General features: G+C 37.5%; 1 protein-coding gene across 2 annotated transcripts; it reads right to left on the reverse strand.

Annotated features, from left to right (window-relative positions):
- Positions 1-761: 761 nt before the first annotated feature.
- LOC132170346 (uncharacterized) lies at positions 762-13,889 on the reverse strand. Of its 2 annotated transcripts, XM_059581297.2 has the most exons (10): positions 13,406-13,889; positions 12,475-12,518; positions 12,100-12,217; positions 11,880-12,006; positions 5,598-6,250; positions 4,810-5,101; positions 4,455-4,734; positions 2,680-2,841; positions 1,653-2,117; positions 762-1,400 (listed from the first exon to the last, which is right to left on the reverse strand). In XM_059581297.2, the coding sequence occupies exons 1-10, from the start codon at positions 13,596-13,598 to the stop codon at positions 1,116-1,118; spliced, it is 2,619 nt and encodes an 872-aa protein (XP_059437280.2). In that variant the 5' UTR covers positions 13,599-13,889; the 3' UTR covers positions 762-1,115. The 2 variants fall into 2 exon arrangements, with proteins under 2 accessions (XP_059437280.2, XP_088366542.1); XM_088510416.1 differs by lacking the exons at positions 12,100-12,217; positions 12,475-12,518; positions 13,406-13,889 and having other exon boundaries at positions 2,680-2,838; positions 11,880-12,022.
- Positions 13,890-15,059: the final 1,170 nt, after the last annotated feature.

Consider the following 15,059-nt stretch of genomic DNA (forward strand, 5'->3'; position numbering starts at 1 on the left):
TGCTTCTATTCACCTTGAATATGCAGATTCAAAAAAAAAAAAAAAAACACAAGACCTAAGAGCAACCTAGGAGCCTTTGGAGGAGCAGTGTCAAACCTTCAGAGATCATGCCTGCGTATCCATCTGTAACCCAGGTTTTATGTAACATTTGGTTTCTCGTGTTTTCTCGGGCTATTTGCTGTAACGTTTGGATTCTTGTGGAACGGCATGAGTAAGAGTTTTATTTTTATTAAATATAGCTTCGAGACCTACTTGGACTATTATGCAAAATGGCACAGTTTTGCATAACAGCTTCTAGGCAGTAATTTTCCAGATCCTTTCTATAAATACTACAGTTTTTACTATATGTCCCTTTCAAATTTACGTAGTAGTCCATCTATTACTTATCATGTCAAGCACTAAACAATTAAATTCATTTGTTAAATTTTATTGCTTAATTTTTCACAAATAAGGTAGTGTCCTGTAATTTTGTAAGAAACATTTTTCATACCTACAAGGTTTCATGTAAAAGGGCCAAAAAATAAAAACACAAAATATCAGAAAAATTCAAAATGCAAGAGAATGGACTCCCTTAGTCTCCTTTTTTTTCTCTTTTTTTTTTTTTTTTCTTTTTTTCTTTTTGAGAGAGGGAGAGAGAAAGGGAGAGAGGGTAAGAGCTAGAGATTTGCTAATATGATTGGCAACATTAGAATTATGGATCATACCTAGTTTGCAAATCGTAAATGGTAAGAGGATAAGGACTTGAATCAGAGGAAGAAATGTTACACAAAACAGGCAATCGGTTATCGGTTAGTAAGGATAGAGATAACAAAGTTAGCTAGGACTCTCCAACCAAACCAAAAACAACTTTCAAGTACAATGAGAGAATAAGAAAAACAGTGAAAGAGAGAATCGGCGTTGTCCACTAAACTCAAATTAGCACACGTGTTCCTAGGTTAAACATAACAGGACATAAATGTGTAGAATACAACCTCGGTGGCACAGGGCAGCAGCCAGTCAAGGTCTCTTCAGACCAATCAATGAAACATATGAGAGATTATTAGACTGCAGAATGCCTATGAATGGCCACTTTCACACTCACTACAAGACCCTGAAAAACCGGGAGGTGACTGAGATTAGTAGTTGTTTTGCCATATCTGTTGAGACTGCTTTGATTGTTGGCCTTGAGATCCACCAAGGGATGCATCCCTAGGATTTTGCTGCTGATGTTCCATTGATAACCCAGTTTGAGAATGATAGAAATTTGGGTACCCAAGAGCACCAAAATGCTGCGATTGCTGCTGACCTTGCCGGTACCCGCTAGCCTGTTGATTCTGCCCCTGGAAGCTGTAATATGTGCTCGGAAGTGCAGAAACTGTTCGTGAACCAGGCCCATGAACCCACATGGCTGAATTCTCATTCTGATCAAAAGACATGGCCAAAAGGCCAAATTCAGGAGACAGAGAGAAGAAAATAAATGAAAATCATTGTAAGAGACCATTTAGTGGCATCTCACGACAGCATGCAAATGATCTCTCTCTAGATCGTTTACCACAACTTTGAAACCAATTCAGTTTTTAACTTGAATAAAGCAATAAGGGAACCAGTGTGCTTGATAAATAACTACACTATTTCATTTTCATGATGTTTCCAGAGCCCAGTACAGAAATTACCTGCTGAAGCGAGATCAAATGATTACTGTCCTTGTACTGAGAACTTATAATATCATCATAGCCAACAGTTGTGCCGGTAGGTGCAGCGGGTGCATTCAGAGGAAAGTTTCCTCCAGGAATGCTGGTTGAACTCCCAAATGCATATCCAGAGGCAATAGCACCAGATTGAGGCAAACTACTGACAGAAACACTGTTTTTATATTGTGGTAGCACTGCTGCCAGAGACTGATGGTATGTGCTGTTACCAGCAAACGGCTGCTGGAAAGCCGAGGGCATGTATGTGTAGCTCTGAGGAGGCAAAAATGGATAGCCGATCATGTTGGCAAAATGTCCCAAAGGAAGATTAGGTTGGGAATACGGGTGCACAGCAAGGTGTTGCGGAATAGCAGGTCCTGTGGCAACGCTGGCACCAGGCAGGCTCTGTGGAGGAGGCTGAGGTGTAGAAATATTACCAGCGCCCAAAGCCTAAACATAAACAAGATAATGATCAGAAGAAGAATTGCACCCCTAGCACTTCCTGAGATTATTAACCTATATATATTGTCTTCTTAACACAGATTTATTAATAAGTCTCTGAGGAAAAGGCATTTGGGAGAGAAGACTTAAGAGTCAGAAACAAATGTTTCCTTGGTAAGCAAAATAATACTTTTAGTTTTAATAAAGTGGAAGTTGAGGAAATTTGCTTAATACTTTTCAACCATGAGCAGTAAAGACAAATGCTGCACCAGCAAAACACCATTTGATTTAATTCAACATTAAGGTAGGGAAATAAGAAGAAAAAAAGGATGTATGTCTATACTTTCAGACAAAAAAGACAGCCTTCATAAAACACAAACAGAATTTTTCTAGATGGTTTAGCTGTAGCTAAGTCGATGTAATTAGATTAAGATTTGTTTTAAGCAAAATTCTTAGATGTAGCTGATGATCAAAGAAGCCCCAATACAAGTTCTAAAATATGTTTAACCAAATATTGGGCAGCCTAACTTTAAAAACTTAGTGAGTTCAATAAGCAAGAGTAGAGGGGCACCTCTTGCATGGAAATGGTAGGACCACTGATAGAAGAAGCCACATTGCTGTATTTTGTGGGCATTGATTGTGTCACAGGAAAGGGTGAGTATGAAAGATCCTCCCTTGAATTCTGGACAGTTGAAGCCAACAAAGTGCTGGGCAACGAATTTGTATATGCCTGCTGTTGAAGCAATATGTAAAGTGAGCTCTTAACTGTAACAATTTCTAGTTCACCTAAAATTAATACAAACAATAAATATTTTTTATATATATTTAAGGATCATAAAGCAACTGAAGAAGGCACAGCAGGAGCAGCGTGAATAGCAACATCATAGATGCACAACTGAAAACACCAACTCCATGGTAAGATAGTGACAAAAGCTAGGCTTTATTGCATGCCCCTTCTATTCCCCTCATTATATTTTTCTGATATAGCCATTATCTTGAGTGCTTTAGCCTTCCAAGCCCCTCATGGAAATTGTTGAACTCTCTTTTCCTATTGCCAGATTCTCACCGTGACTCCATATCCTCTAATTCCCTAATTAATTTAGTTTTGCGAGCATACACCTACCTTTTCTGATTCCCACAATTGATTAACATATTTAATTAGAAAGATATTGGGCACTTGGTTAAGATTCACAGTAGTGATTTTAATGAATATCACTACTGCCTACACCACCAACTATGGCTCAAATAACACCACGGGTTCTGCATTAGCATCATGTAGCAGGATTACTATAAATCATAACCAGAAGCAAGCACTTGCCAGCACCTGATTGACAGTACAGGTGCAACAGCAATACTATGAGGAGAAGATGCAGGGTCAACAAAAAAAGTGATTTACTCCTGTCCTTAGAGACTGAGCGACTCCCTGTCACAACAACAGCTATTCCTTGCCACCAAGCTTATCATTCTTGACAAGAAAATGCAAAGCTTGAACTGAGAAGATAAACTTAACTTCGAACTACCAGCATGGCAAATCTTGAGCGACCCCCATGCTGGCCACTGTCATAACTAGGTCAACAATGTCATTGCATGAGGCCTAAATTGCATAATAGATTTCTATCAGGGACATGTTCCAATGCACCGACCAGCCAAGCTGTGGACCCAGGATCTCTACGAAAGGGATTGTGATATAGGCCACTCATGTATCAAGTGTCACTCTTCATTCTCTCAACCACTGTACACGAGCATCTATAGCATGCCTGATTTTGCTGAGCAAACCATTCCAAAGTAATTCTCTCCTCAAATATCAATCAAGATAAATTGATACTCAAACAAATCTAATATCACCTATAACTCAAGGCAAGCAATCCATCAAGAATACTCGCTATTTATCACGGACATGACTTATGACTGTAATGACCACACTTCCAGCATTGAAGAGCAACCACTCATGTATCAAAGAGTGGCTCAAGCTGCTGTCCACAAAGCCTTGGGTTTATTTCACAAAGTTTATCATAGATCTATTAACAACACAAATTTTCCCTACAAATTCATCCTCTTCACAGGAATTTCTTTGTAACATATAAAAAACTTAGTGCATTGTAAGATCTGCTCGAATCTTCCCCAAATTTTTATGATTGCTGGCAATATTATATCTCACATCCTATTTCCTCAACAATATTATCTAGTTATTACAGGATCTCCAAAAATGTTTCTTCAGCATCAACTCGATAAGTACTTTAGAGAAAAAATTATACAACACCAAATACAAAGTTTAAATTAAACCACTATTCCAGAAACGACTAATATTGCATATCAAAGACAAAACTGAGTGTTTTATCATCTTACCATCACACTTGAGAAAGAAGCAAGATTCTGCATCTGTGAGCTTGTCTGTGGATGAGTAAATGCAGTACTGAATTGTTGGGGGTTGTCATATGCAAAATCGGATGCAGATGAAGGGAATGCATATTGATTCCCATGAGCAACTTCAGGGGTTTCCTGCTTCAACACCTCTGGTTGTGAAGCTGAAGGAGAATCATAATTTACAGTGCTCCCAGCAGTTCTATGAACTAGACTTCCATCTGTGGTACTTCCGAGATGCTCATCCCCATAATATTCAGGATTTCTACAAGATTTTTTTTAACATAATTAAGATAAACAACTGAATAAATTTGTGGGTACTACAATAACAAAGGCATACCTAGAGTCTGAGTGCCCAATTGATGAGATATCCGCTGCTGTAGATGTCTCCTCCAAGTCAGATTTCAAGGGCCTAGTAGCAAATGAACCAGTCGCAGAAAAGGTAGCACCAGTACCAGATGGCCCAGATCCAAAACTCCCAAAGCTCAGGTTCAAGCAGTCAGGGGTATGGACTTGGAGGTGATTTGGAATTATTACAGGAGGGTTATCCTCTTCAGATGGTGCTGCCTGATCATCTTTCCGTAAATTCAGTTGCTGCAAATTAGCGGCCACTGATGAAACACCATCTTCCGCTAAAAATTGAAATAGAAAACTGTAAGCTGACATGAGTTTCTTCAAAAAGGCAGTATGTATTCAGGAATTTATAAAGACTATTACTGTTCACTTCAAATGTTAAAAAATTAACATTAAAGGATAAACATGATAGCCTTCCAATCAATTAATACTGTAGAATTACATGCATATCTTACGATTTAATATATATATATATATTAAAATTGAACGTACTATGAATAACAAAGTTTGCAGATTAGTCCTACAAAAATTTTAAATGTGTCTGGTATGCAGATATGTTCATATTCAGACTTTGTGCTTATTCTTCTTTTGAAACAGTGGAGAATGTCCAAAAGAAGCTAGACTATCTTTTTCAAATTGAAATAATCATCCAAACAAATATGTGAGTCATTTTAAATACTGTAAAAAAATATCTATTTGAAAATATATATCAATGAAAAATGATAAGGGAAGATGAAGAACAATCCAGAGCAATATTGACATTATTGTAGTCACCTTCATTATGCTCTAAATCATGACTGTGAGGCTGGTAGGAATCCATGTCCTCATACATGCTATTATCAAAGACAGATGCACCTCCAGAACTGTCCTCTTGCATATTTCTACTGGACACAGAAGTAGGTCCAACATGGTTTGCATTAAGCATCTCAACAGGCAAATCATCGGCTACCCGAACCTCATCTAATTGGGACTTTGTATGCTGATTACCTCTATCCAAAGATAAGTTAGATGGATCTGCATATGAATCAGAATCTGAAGGTGCCTCTACAACAGAGGACAAAATAGCAGCTGGTTGTTGCTCAATTGCAGGCCAGTCGTCATCGGAAGGAAGGTGCTGGCTTGTGGCAACTCCTGGCTCAGCATTTATGTCTGTCACATTGGCAGCATGATCTTGCAATGGATGCAAATTATGATGTGTTGCTGCAGAAGAAGTTGTCAAAACATTTTGATGGCTGCCACTGTGGATAGCTGGGTTTGGCACAGTGGAAGCCTTGCCATGTGGCCTACCCATCTTAACAATGTCAGCCATTGATACATGACCTGGGACGCCCAGCCAGGCAGATTGAAATCCAGAAGGCTGTGTTGATGAAGACATGCCATTACTTGTGCCCACTATCAACACTTTATTTTCCAAGGCTACAGATTCACTGCAACAATTTTTTATATACATGAGTAACAATGAACTCCACATCACAAACATAAATATTTGGACAGCATATCATCCCAATGGATGCAACAGATACCATCAAGGATAAAAACATTTCAAGTGTGGCACACTATTTAATTTCCACCATGTTTCATAAGGCTGGACATGTAATTAGACATCCAGAATAGCAAGAGAGTTGCATCAGCCAGTCTCCTTGCTCATGATTTTCAAAAAAAAATCTCTTTAGCTATTCAGTATTAACTCAAACAACTAGCAAACAGCACTACAGCAGCAATCTTAAGAGGTTATCCCCCAATTTAAAAAATGAAATAGATTCTACACCCCTTTCCAGTAACACCTGAGACAATTGTTGCTAATAGACATTATTACTAGCAAACTCTTTTTTTGATAAGTATATTATTACTAGCAAACTCAGCCCTCAAAAGGCACAAGTTTACAGTTAATTCAAGTTCTCTACAGCTTAGGAAACTCAAATTTGTAAGTATCATCTTTCCTTTCATAGAATTATCCCATTTTGACTTGCAACCTAAAGAAATAAGATCCACCAGACAAGGTAACCAAACTCAAGCTGCCAGGACCCGGGACGTATGAAGGAATGCTTCATGTTTCCCATCAAAACAAGGAAAAAAAAAATCATAGACTATATGCCTGATATAACATAAAACATGACCTTGGTAAGAGCTACAGACCGGTTCATATGGTCAATTCTCAATATGTAACATGAGAACTATAAAAGATATAAACTGATGACAAAACAAAACCAAAAACAAAAGCATTGCAAGTCTTATAAGGTTAAGAATAAGACTTATATGTTTTGACGAATAATCTATTCGGGGTAAGTTCCTTGGCTTGGACAGGACATTTAGTCCATGTCGCTATTGCTGGATCCAGGGGGGAATATTTTCGATCAACATTTATGTTCATTCAGGTTTGATTATGTCGTACAACCTGGAGTCTTGACCAATTTGAAAGGTCATTTGATTAAGTTGACTTCAACCGCCGTTTCACCTCCCAAAAAGCAAAGTTGGCTTGACAAGCATTGACGTGAGGAAGTGGGAGCAATAAAACCAAAAATCTCTATCTTGTCCTTCTACTTAAGGGGAACAACATCAACCATCTCCTGAACAGATGGAGAAAGCACCTCAGCCCAATTTTCTACCCTCTTGGTAATTTTCACATAAATGTTGTCATTGCCCATAGACCTGGCAAAACGTGACACGACCCGTCAACTCGACACGAAGTTACCGGGTTTGGGTCATAAACGGGTCAACCCGTTTATTTGTGTTTCTGGCGGGTCAACCCACTTGACCCGCCAACCCGTTAAAAAAAAAAACTAAAGTAATCACTCAAACAAACCCACTCCGTCACTCACTCAAAATCACCCTCTCTTTCTTTCAAATCTTTCTTTCAGTTTCTTTCTCCCTCTCTTTCTCCAAGATCTCCTCTTTCTTTCAGTTTCTTTCTCCCTCTCTTTCACTCTTCTCTTCACTCTTCAGTGCCTCCACACAGCCAGTGGTCCACTCTCCGACGACTCCGTGACTCACGGCGCCGACAGCACAACTTCTCTCTCCGAGTCTCCGTCGTCGAATACATCTCTCTCTCTTGCTCGATCTGATTTTGTTTTCGATTGGACCTGTTTTTGGGTCGATTATTTTGTATGAATCACTGTCGACGAATGGTTTTTGGGTCAATTATTTTGTATGAATCACTCTCCGGTATATGATGAAAGGTTTGGATTCTACGGTTTTGATTCTTTTGTTTCTGATTATTTTTGGGTCGATTATTTTGTTTTTGATTCTCCGTCTCATACGCTCTCCCTCTCTTCTCTTCAGCGCCCAGATCTGACAATCAAAAACCCTAGATGGGCTAAACAGGTCGGGTCAGCCCGTTTAACCCGTTATTTTTAGCGGGTCGTGTATGGGTTGAGGCTAAACGGGTGGCGGGTCATAATGGGTCATAAACGAGTCGACACGGTAACCCGTTTTGCCAGGTCTAAATGCCCACCACCCATTCATTGTGCAATGTCCTAATCAAATGCCTAGTGGCCTGATCAGAGCCGATGATTGTAAGCTACATCCTCCATCACAATGTCAAATGAAACTATCGTGCGCCATGTGAAACATAAATCATTGCCGTCCTTAACCGAGACTCAAATTAAGATCCGTCTTGAAACCTTGTGGGGTTAGGAGCAAAGCATCCTAAGGTTGGCATATATATATGTTATTGCACATATATATCTTATCCAGATAGTTAACAAAATTATTGAAAGAAAAGGTGAAGCCCTGGTACACAAAAAGTTTACAACCAATACAACCACCCTAAAGGATTCAAAAATCCAAAATAATTAACAAGATCTAAAAGATTCGAAAATGTCAAATTAGGGACATGATTACAACCCAATCTAAGAGAGATCACAACAAGACGAATTTTAAACTAAGCCCATTACACTCGTCAAAAAGGTGCCGATTCCTTTCTCTCCAGATGCTCCACATTAAGAGTGGAGGAATAATTTTCCAGGAATAACTTATACAATAAGAACAATATATATGTAAAATTCACATAAACTTGTTGAGTAGTACACCACACAACTTAAATATATTGTGTACATGTGTGTGTGCGCACGTGCACACACCAAAAAAGAACCACCATTTAAACACTATAATTGGCGTAAAGTGACAATTAACAGAATTCCAACAAACTTACAAGGAACTTTGAAAATGTAGAACAGAAAAAACTTGAATCTATGAAGACATCAATCATAAATGTCTTTAAGTAGTTGTGGGGATTTCTAATGGTAGTCTTAGAGTACAGCTAGCCCCTAGTAATTTCAGGGAACAAAAAGAGAAGACACACCAAGATTTCTAAAATCTTGTGTCAAATATTTTTTATTTATTGGTAATTTAGACAAGCAACCCGTGGGGACTTGAACCCACAACCTCAACCTCCAACTTTTTACAAAGGAAGTACTATTTGAGCTAAAGCTCATTGGCTTGTGTCAAATATTTGAATAAGGCAAAAGCCAATGTAAGTAAATTGGGTGATGATGGGTCCAAAAAGAGGAAGTGAGATGATTTTTATGAGAGGTGAGGGGAAAGTAAGTGTCCATAGCTGAAATGGGTATATCCAGAACAGGACCCACTATGAAGATTTTGGGCTTTAGCCGGAAGAATTTAAAGGTATGAATATTTTATAACAATCCTAACACTATTAAGAAAGGGGATTAGAGCACTAACAACAGTTTCCCTAAATCCCATTACCTTCCCTACATGTAGGAAAAACTCCTAAAAAACCACCTGCAACAAACTCCCTCGGTATTCCCTAAACCAAGGGAACCAAAAGCGCTACCCTAAATCTATGGTAGCATTTTTGGTTCCCTTAACATTATTTTAATATAAAAAGTATCTATCTTTCCTCTCTCTTTCCTCTAGCATTTATTGAAAATAATATTTAAATGGCTTTCTCTTTCCTCTCTCTTTCCCTTTGCATTTAATTTAAAAAATATTCAAATGGTATAAGGAAAGAATAAGGGAAGCTATTGTGTAGTTTATTTGAATATGGAATAAAAAAAAAGTTGTTTAGTTCCCTAAATTTAACGAAAATCTAAAGGAAGTTACCAATAGTGCTCTAAAAGAAAAGTGAGTTTTAGTCCAGCATTTGTTGCCATGATGCCACTTCTATGCATATAGAGAGCAGCATCAAGATAAGGATGTTGGAAGGTTCAAGATTGGGGGTTTTTTCATTGGATTTTTTTGGAGATGGAAGATGGCTAAGGGTACTGGTGGTATTAACAATATCTTCCATATCTCAACCCCAATTTCTTTAATCTTGGTAGTGAATTTTAGGATGGAGATTGTGCTGGGTTTGGATTTGGCCATGGGTGTTCAAGGAATTATGTTCATCAATGTCTTTGAGAAGAATGTTGCCAGGGCAAGGATGTGGATAATCAGCAATAGGTTATGTTTCTTTCTTCCAATACTTATTATTGCTATTGTAGTATATAGAGCAGAACTACATAAGGATATACGTTTAATATAGATCAATCTACAATATGGATCGAATTTAGTTCACAGGAGTTTGTATCGTGGCCTGGTTAGGTGGAGACCTCTTGTTGATCAAATTCAGTTTTCATCCAGAGGAGAAGAGCTTCTGATTAAAGAGACCTTGAGGGAAACAAGGTGTGGGGAGCATTAAAGGATATAAATGAGAATTAAGCCAGTCCAGATGATTTTCCTACCAGATTTCTACAAACTTGCAAGACAATGGTGCAAGAGGATCTCATGAAGATGTTTCACTCACTTTGTTATTCTCATTTTTTTGAAAGAATCTTACTCATTTTAAATTTTGTCCTCATCACAAAGAAATCAAGAGCCTCAGACATAAGGGACCCCTATGCCCAATAGCTTGGTTGGTATTGCCTATAAGCTTGTAGCTAATGTTTTGGCAGATAGATTGAAGAAGGCGTTAGAAAGGATTCTTTCAGATTCTTAATCTGGATGTATTAGCTAACTTACTAGGCTGTAATGCAGGCCTCCCTCCCAATGTCTTATTTGCATTACAAATCCAGATATGCTTGGCATGTAATCTTTCAAAGAATGCAAGAAGGTTGGCAGGGTGAAAGAAGATGTATTTTCCAAAAAAGGGTAGGGTTACTTTGATTAAGAGTAGGTTACCTATTTTGCCCAAGTATGTCATGTTGATATTTCCTATGCCTGTGTGGCTACTAAGAGTCTCAAGAAATTACAGAGAGATTTCATGTGGGGTAGTGTAGAGGATCTTAAAAGGTTCCATGTGATAAACTGGGAGAAGATTTGTTCCCCAATTCAGTTAGGTGGATTGGTTGTCTTCAACCAAGCTAATTTAGGCGTTGGCGATATACCATAATGAGGGATCTTCTCTAGAAAGTTTGAAGCACAAAATATGGTTAATGATGGAGTTAATAGAGTTCTACAAACAAGGGGCTCCCACATGGTTAGTTTATGAAAACATTAGCAGAGGATGTCAAATTCTATGGTAGAGTGAATCACATACATTTTTAGCATGAAATATGGGATGGAAATATACCATTGAAGCTCTCATTTGCTAATGTTCAATATTGTACTAGATAAAGAAGCTATGGTGATGGATTCCTCACATCGCAATAATGACACGCTTCATAGCATTACATGATTAGGATTTTTAACATATTTATTCTCAATAAGTTATATTTGATGAAGGTTAATGTGATGGGTACGGATAGAATGGTATAGTCTCTTTGAAAGAATCAAAAATTAGACGTGAAATCTTATGATAAAGTTTTACAAGGAGACATAGGGGTTGACTTCCCTTGGAGATTAAATTGGGATATGAAAGTTACGACAAAGTCTCCTTCTTTGTTTGCATGGCCATACAAGGAAAATATCAACAGTAGGTAATGGTTTAAGGCATAAAATGATAATACTTGACTGGTGTTGTATGTGCAAAGGAACCATTTTGATTTCTTTTCTAATCAAAACTTTATCACTTAACTACAAAAGTCTGAACATTCCAACTTTTAGTATTTAGTTGCATTGACACCGCACAACCGTCAAAGCAGAAGAGACACGTCATCTTATGGTTTTAATGGGAAGAACCTGTAAGATGGAGGTCGTCGACTCATGTTATTTCCTGCCATGCCGGATCCAGAAGATGAAGAGCCTGCATAAGCATGTGTTCCATTTTCCTTCTTGTAGGCAGGTTTACCATATAAACTACCAGACTCTGACAAGAAAAAATAGTAAGAGATGTTTAACAAGGTTTCACACTAATTTCCAACAAATAAATACTCGAAGCTGCTCAGTGACTTCCACATACCAGTAGAGCTAAACTGGTTTGATCCACCACGTCCAACATAACGGTCTGCGCCACCCTTACCGCTGCGATTTGAAGCATTATTAGCGCCACGAGACCTGGAATCCGTTGTGTCCTTATTCTGAAGCAACAGAGAAAGCCTAGTAAGGGAGAATAACAAGAAACACACAAACTATCATATGAAAACTAAAGGAACGATTATAATTGCTTAATCGGCCAAAGCAAGCTCCTAACCAGTGTGATAAAACAAGCTAATTGAGCACGCGTTAAATCAAAAATTGAAAGCTCAAGCACCACAAGCACAAACATTACTGTGCACAAAGAAATTTGAAAAGAAAAGGATATCACATATTTCAAAAATACAATCTATGCACGCACCTCTTTTTTCTTTTCTCGTTTGCTTTTCACCTCATGAAAGGGATCTACACAATCAATAAACTTAACATAAGAAATGAATATGATTATTGATAACAATATGTAAGTGTATATAATCCCCAAAATCTCCCCAATCCCATTGCATGATATAAGCCTTTTCAAACCCAACGTCTATTGTGGATGAGGATCAACCCTAATGGGAAAACACAGCAACACGATTCAAGAAAAGTTCAAAGTTAATTTGATATAGTACTTTAACCCCTCCATTGCTGCAATGAGTAATTCGAAATTGAGTACAAAATTCAAATGTAATCCGGTAACCAAACGAGACCCTTGGAAAACAAATCAGATGAAATTTAGCCAAAATATTGAATCAAAAAGTGAATAGGTGCTAATCCTTTCCTCCTTCACAAATGAATACCCAGGCCAGGGGAAATCTTAGTAACGATCACACACACAAACATGTGCTTAGACAAAAACCGACCCAAGAATGACTGACGAATAAATTTGAAACAAAAGAACAAATTAAGCCGCACATACATGTACGAGGACTAAAAAAGACCCGAGCATAGCTCACAATATAAACTCGAAAGAAAATAACAAATTTAGGGCAAGGTTAAGTACAATGTAGAAAAACCATAAGTCTACTAACAAATAAATGAGAAAAGAGATTTAGACTTGAATAGTAGATAAAATTGCTTTGACCAAATAGAGAGAGAGTACTTAATTATAAAGAGGAAAATTCTTGACCCTCACTGATACAACAGTTTGGCAACCATAACAGCATAAAACACAAAGCTTTCGTTTCCCTTCCGATCACTCGTTTTCCCAGCAACCAAACAAAAGCAAAAAGAAGACTAGCCAGAGAAAATTAGAGGAAAAAAAAAAAAAAACTGTAAATCATATGGTTAGATTAACGAACAAAAAAACAGACCTTGGGTTAGGAGGCGATTAACGGCCTCGTTGGGGTCCATGTTACAGTCTTTAAGACTAGCATAGATCTCCTGCTCGGTGCAGTTATTCACAATCTCCTTCAAGCTCTGCACCATCTTCCTTGACGCCGCTGGGATTGCCGATATCCCATTACTTCCCTTCCCACTACCGCCTCCTCCTCCTCTCCCACTCATTCTCCCTCTCCCTCTCTCTCTCTCTCTGAGTAAGACTCAGATCTGGGAAGGCTGATAGGGTTCGTCACTCGCTGGGGTTTCCTTTCGCCAAGAGCAAGAAGAAGAGCAAACAAACGAAGATATCTCTATAAAGCCCTCTCTCTCTCTCTCTCTCTCTCTCTCCCTCTCTCTATATATCGCTCGCTCTCGTGCTGCTGCACCGAAAACCCTTTCTCGCTCTAAACTCTCTCCCAGTCTATCTCTCTTGCTTTTCTCTCTCTCTGTCTCTCTCTGCGCAATTTCTTTTTTTATTCTTTTGGGTGTTTTGGGAAGAAACGATTTCTTTTTTTTTCTTTTTTTCTTTTTTTCTTGGACTCTTGCCGTGTTATCCGCTTACTTTCTTTCTTTTAATAAATGTTTTTCTTTTTATATTTAAAGGTTAAAGGGTGATATTTGTTTTGTCTCTTTTCCAAATAATAAATTTTAAAAAAAAATTTATAAACTGGATTAAAAAAATTGGTTCATATTATTTGAATTTAGTTTTTGAGTTTCCAATTTTAATAATACAATCGTAACAATCTTTAGGTTTTATCCAAGTTTAAAATACGTTTTAAATTCAGAAAAAATTTCAAACTGACGTAGCAGACCGTGAGTAGTAGACAAAAGAGAGAATTGCATTTTTTTTAATTTTAAAATCTTTATCACGTCAGTTTGTAAATTTTTTTGGGTTTACTTGTTTCGCTTCCTGACACTTCTCACAATCTTTAGGTTTTATCCAAGTTTAAAATTAAAGATTTGTCATGTGTTGCATGTCTTATTTAACACGTCATGAACACCTTAGTTCATAAAAATAAAAATAAAAAACAAAATACACAAAAATTAATCGATGTAACACGTAAACCTAAAATGCAATCATACATACCATAACAAAAGGCTTTGGTTTTGTTGACTAGGCATTGTATTGGAGTGTTGAGATTGACATTAACACATCAAAAGAGACATATGTGACATATGAAAAACTGTTAACTTTTATGGTTAAGTGATAGAGAGATCTTATTTTAAACTTCAACAAGCCTTAAGGACTGTTATCTTGATAGAGAAGTGCTAGAGATCCAAACAAATAAATTCAGAAAAATTTTTAAACTGATGTGGCAGACCGTGAGTGGCAGACAAAGGAGAAAGAATTGCATTTTTTTTTTAATTTAAAAACTCTTGCCATGTCAGTTTAGAAATTCTCATTCAACTTAATTTAAAGAAAAATTCTATCCAAAAGTGGATCAGAACAAACTTTTAGAAGAAATTAAGTTGAACAAAATTAAATTAAGTTCAATGTATGAATAGTTATATTAATCAATTGCTAGCAATTAATACTTTCATATCCATAATTATATTGGAACGACTGAGGTGAATTTTTTTCCTTTATTTTTCATGCGTGCACATACTTAATACATGGCGTATACGCATGCTTGCAAAATGTGGGAT

Source organism: Corylus avellana, chromosome 1 (genome assembly GCF_965113065.1).
Source record: "Corylus avellana chromosome 1, dhCorAvel1.hap1.2, whole genome shotgun sequence".
Lineage (NCBI taxonomy): Eukaryota > Viridiplantae > Streptophyta > Magnoliopsida > Fagales > Betulaceae > Corylus > Corylus avellana.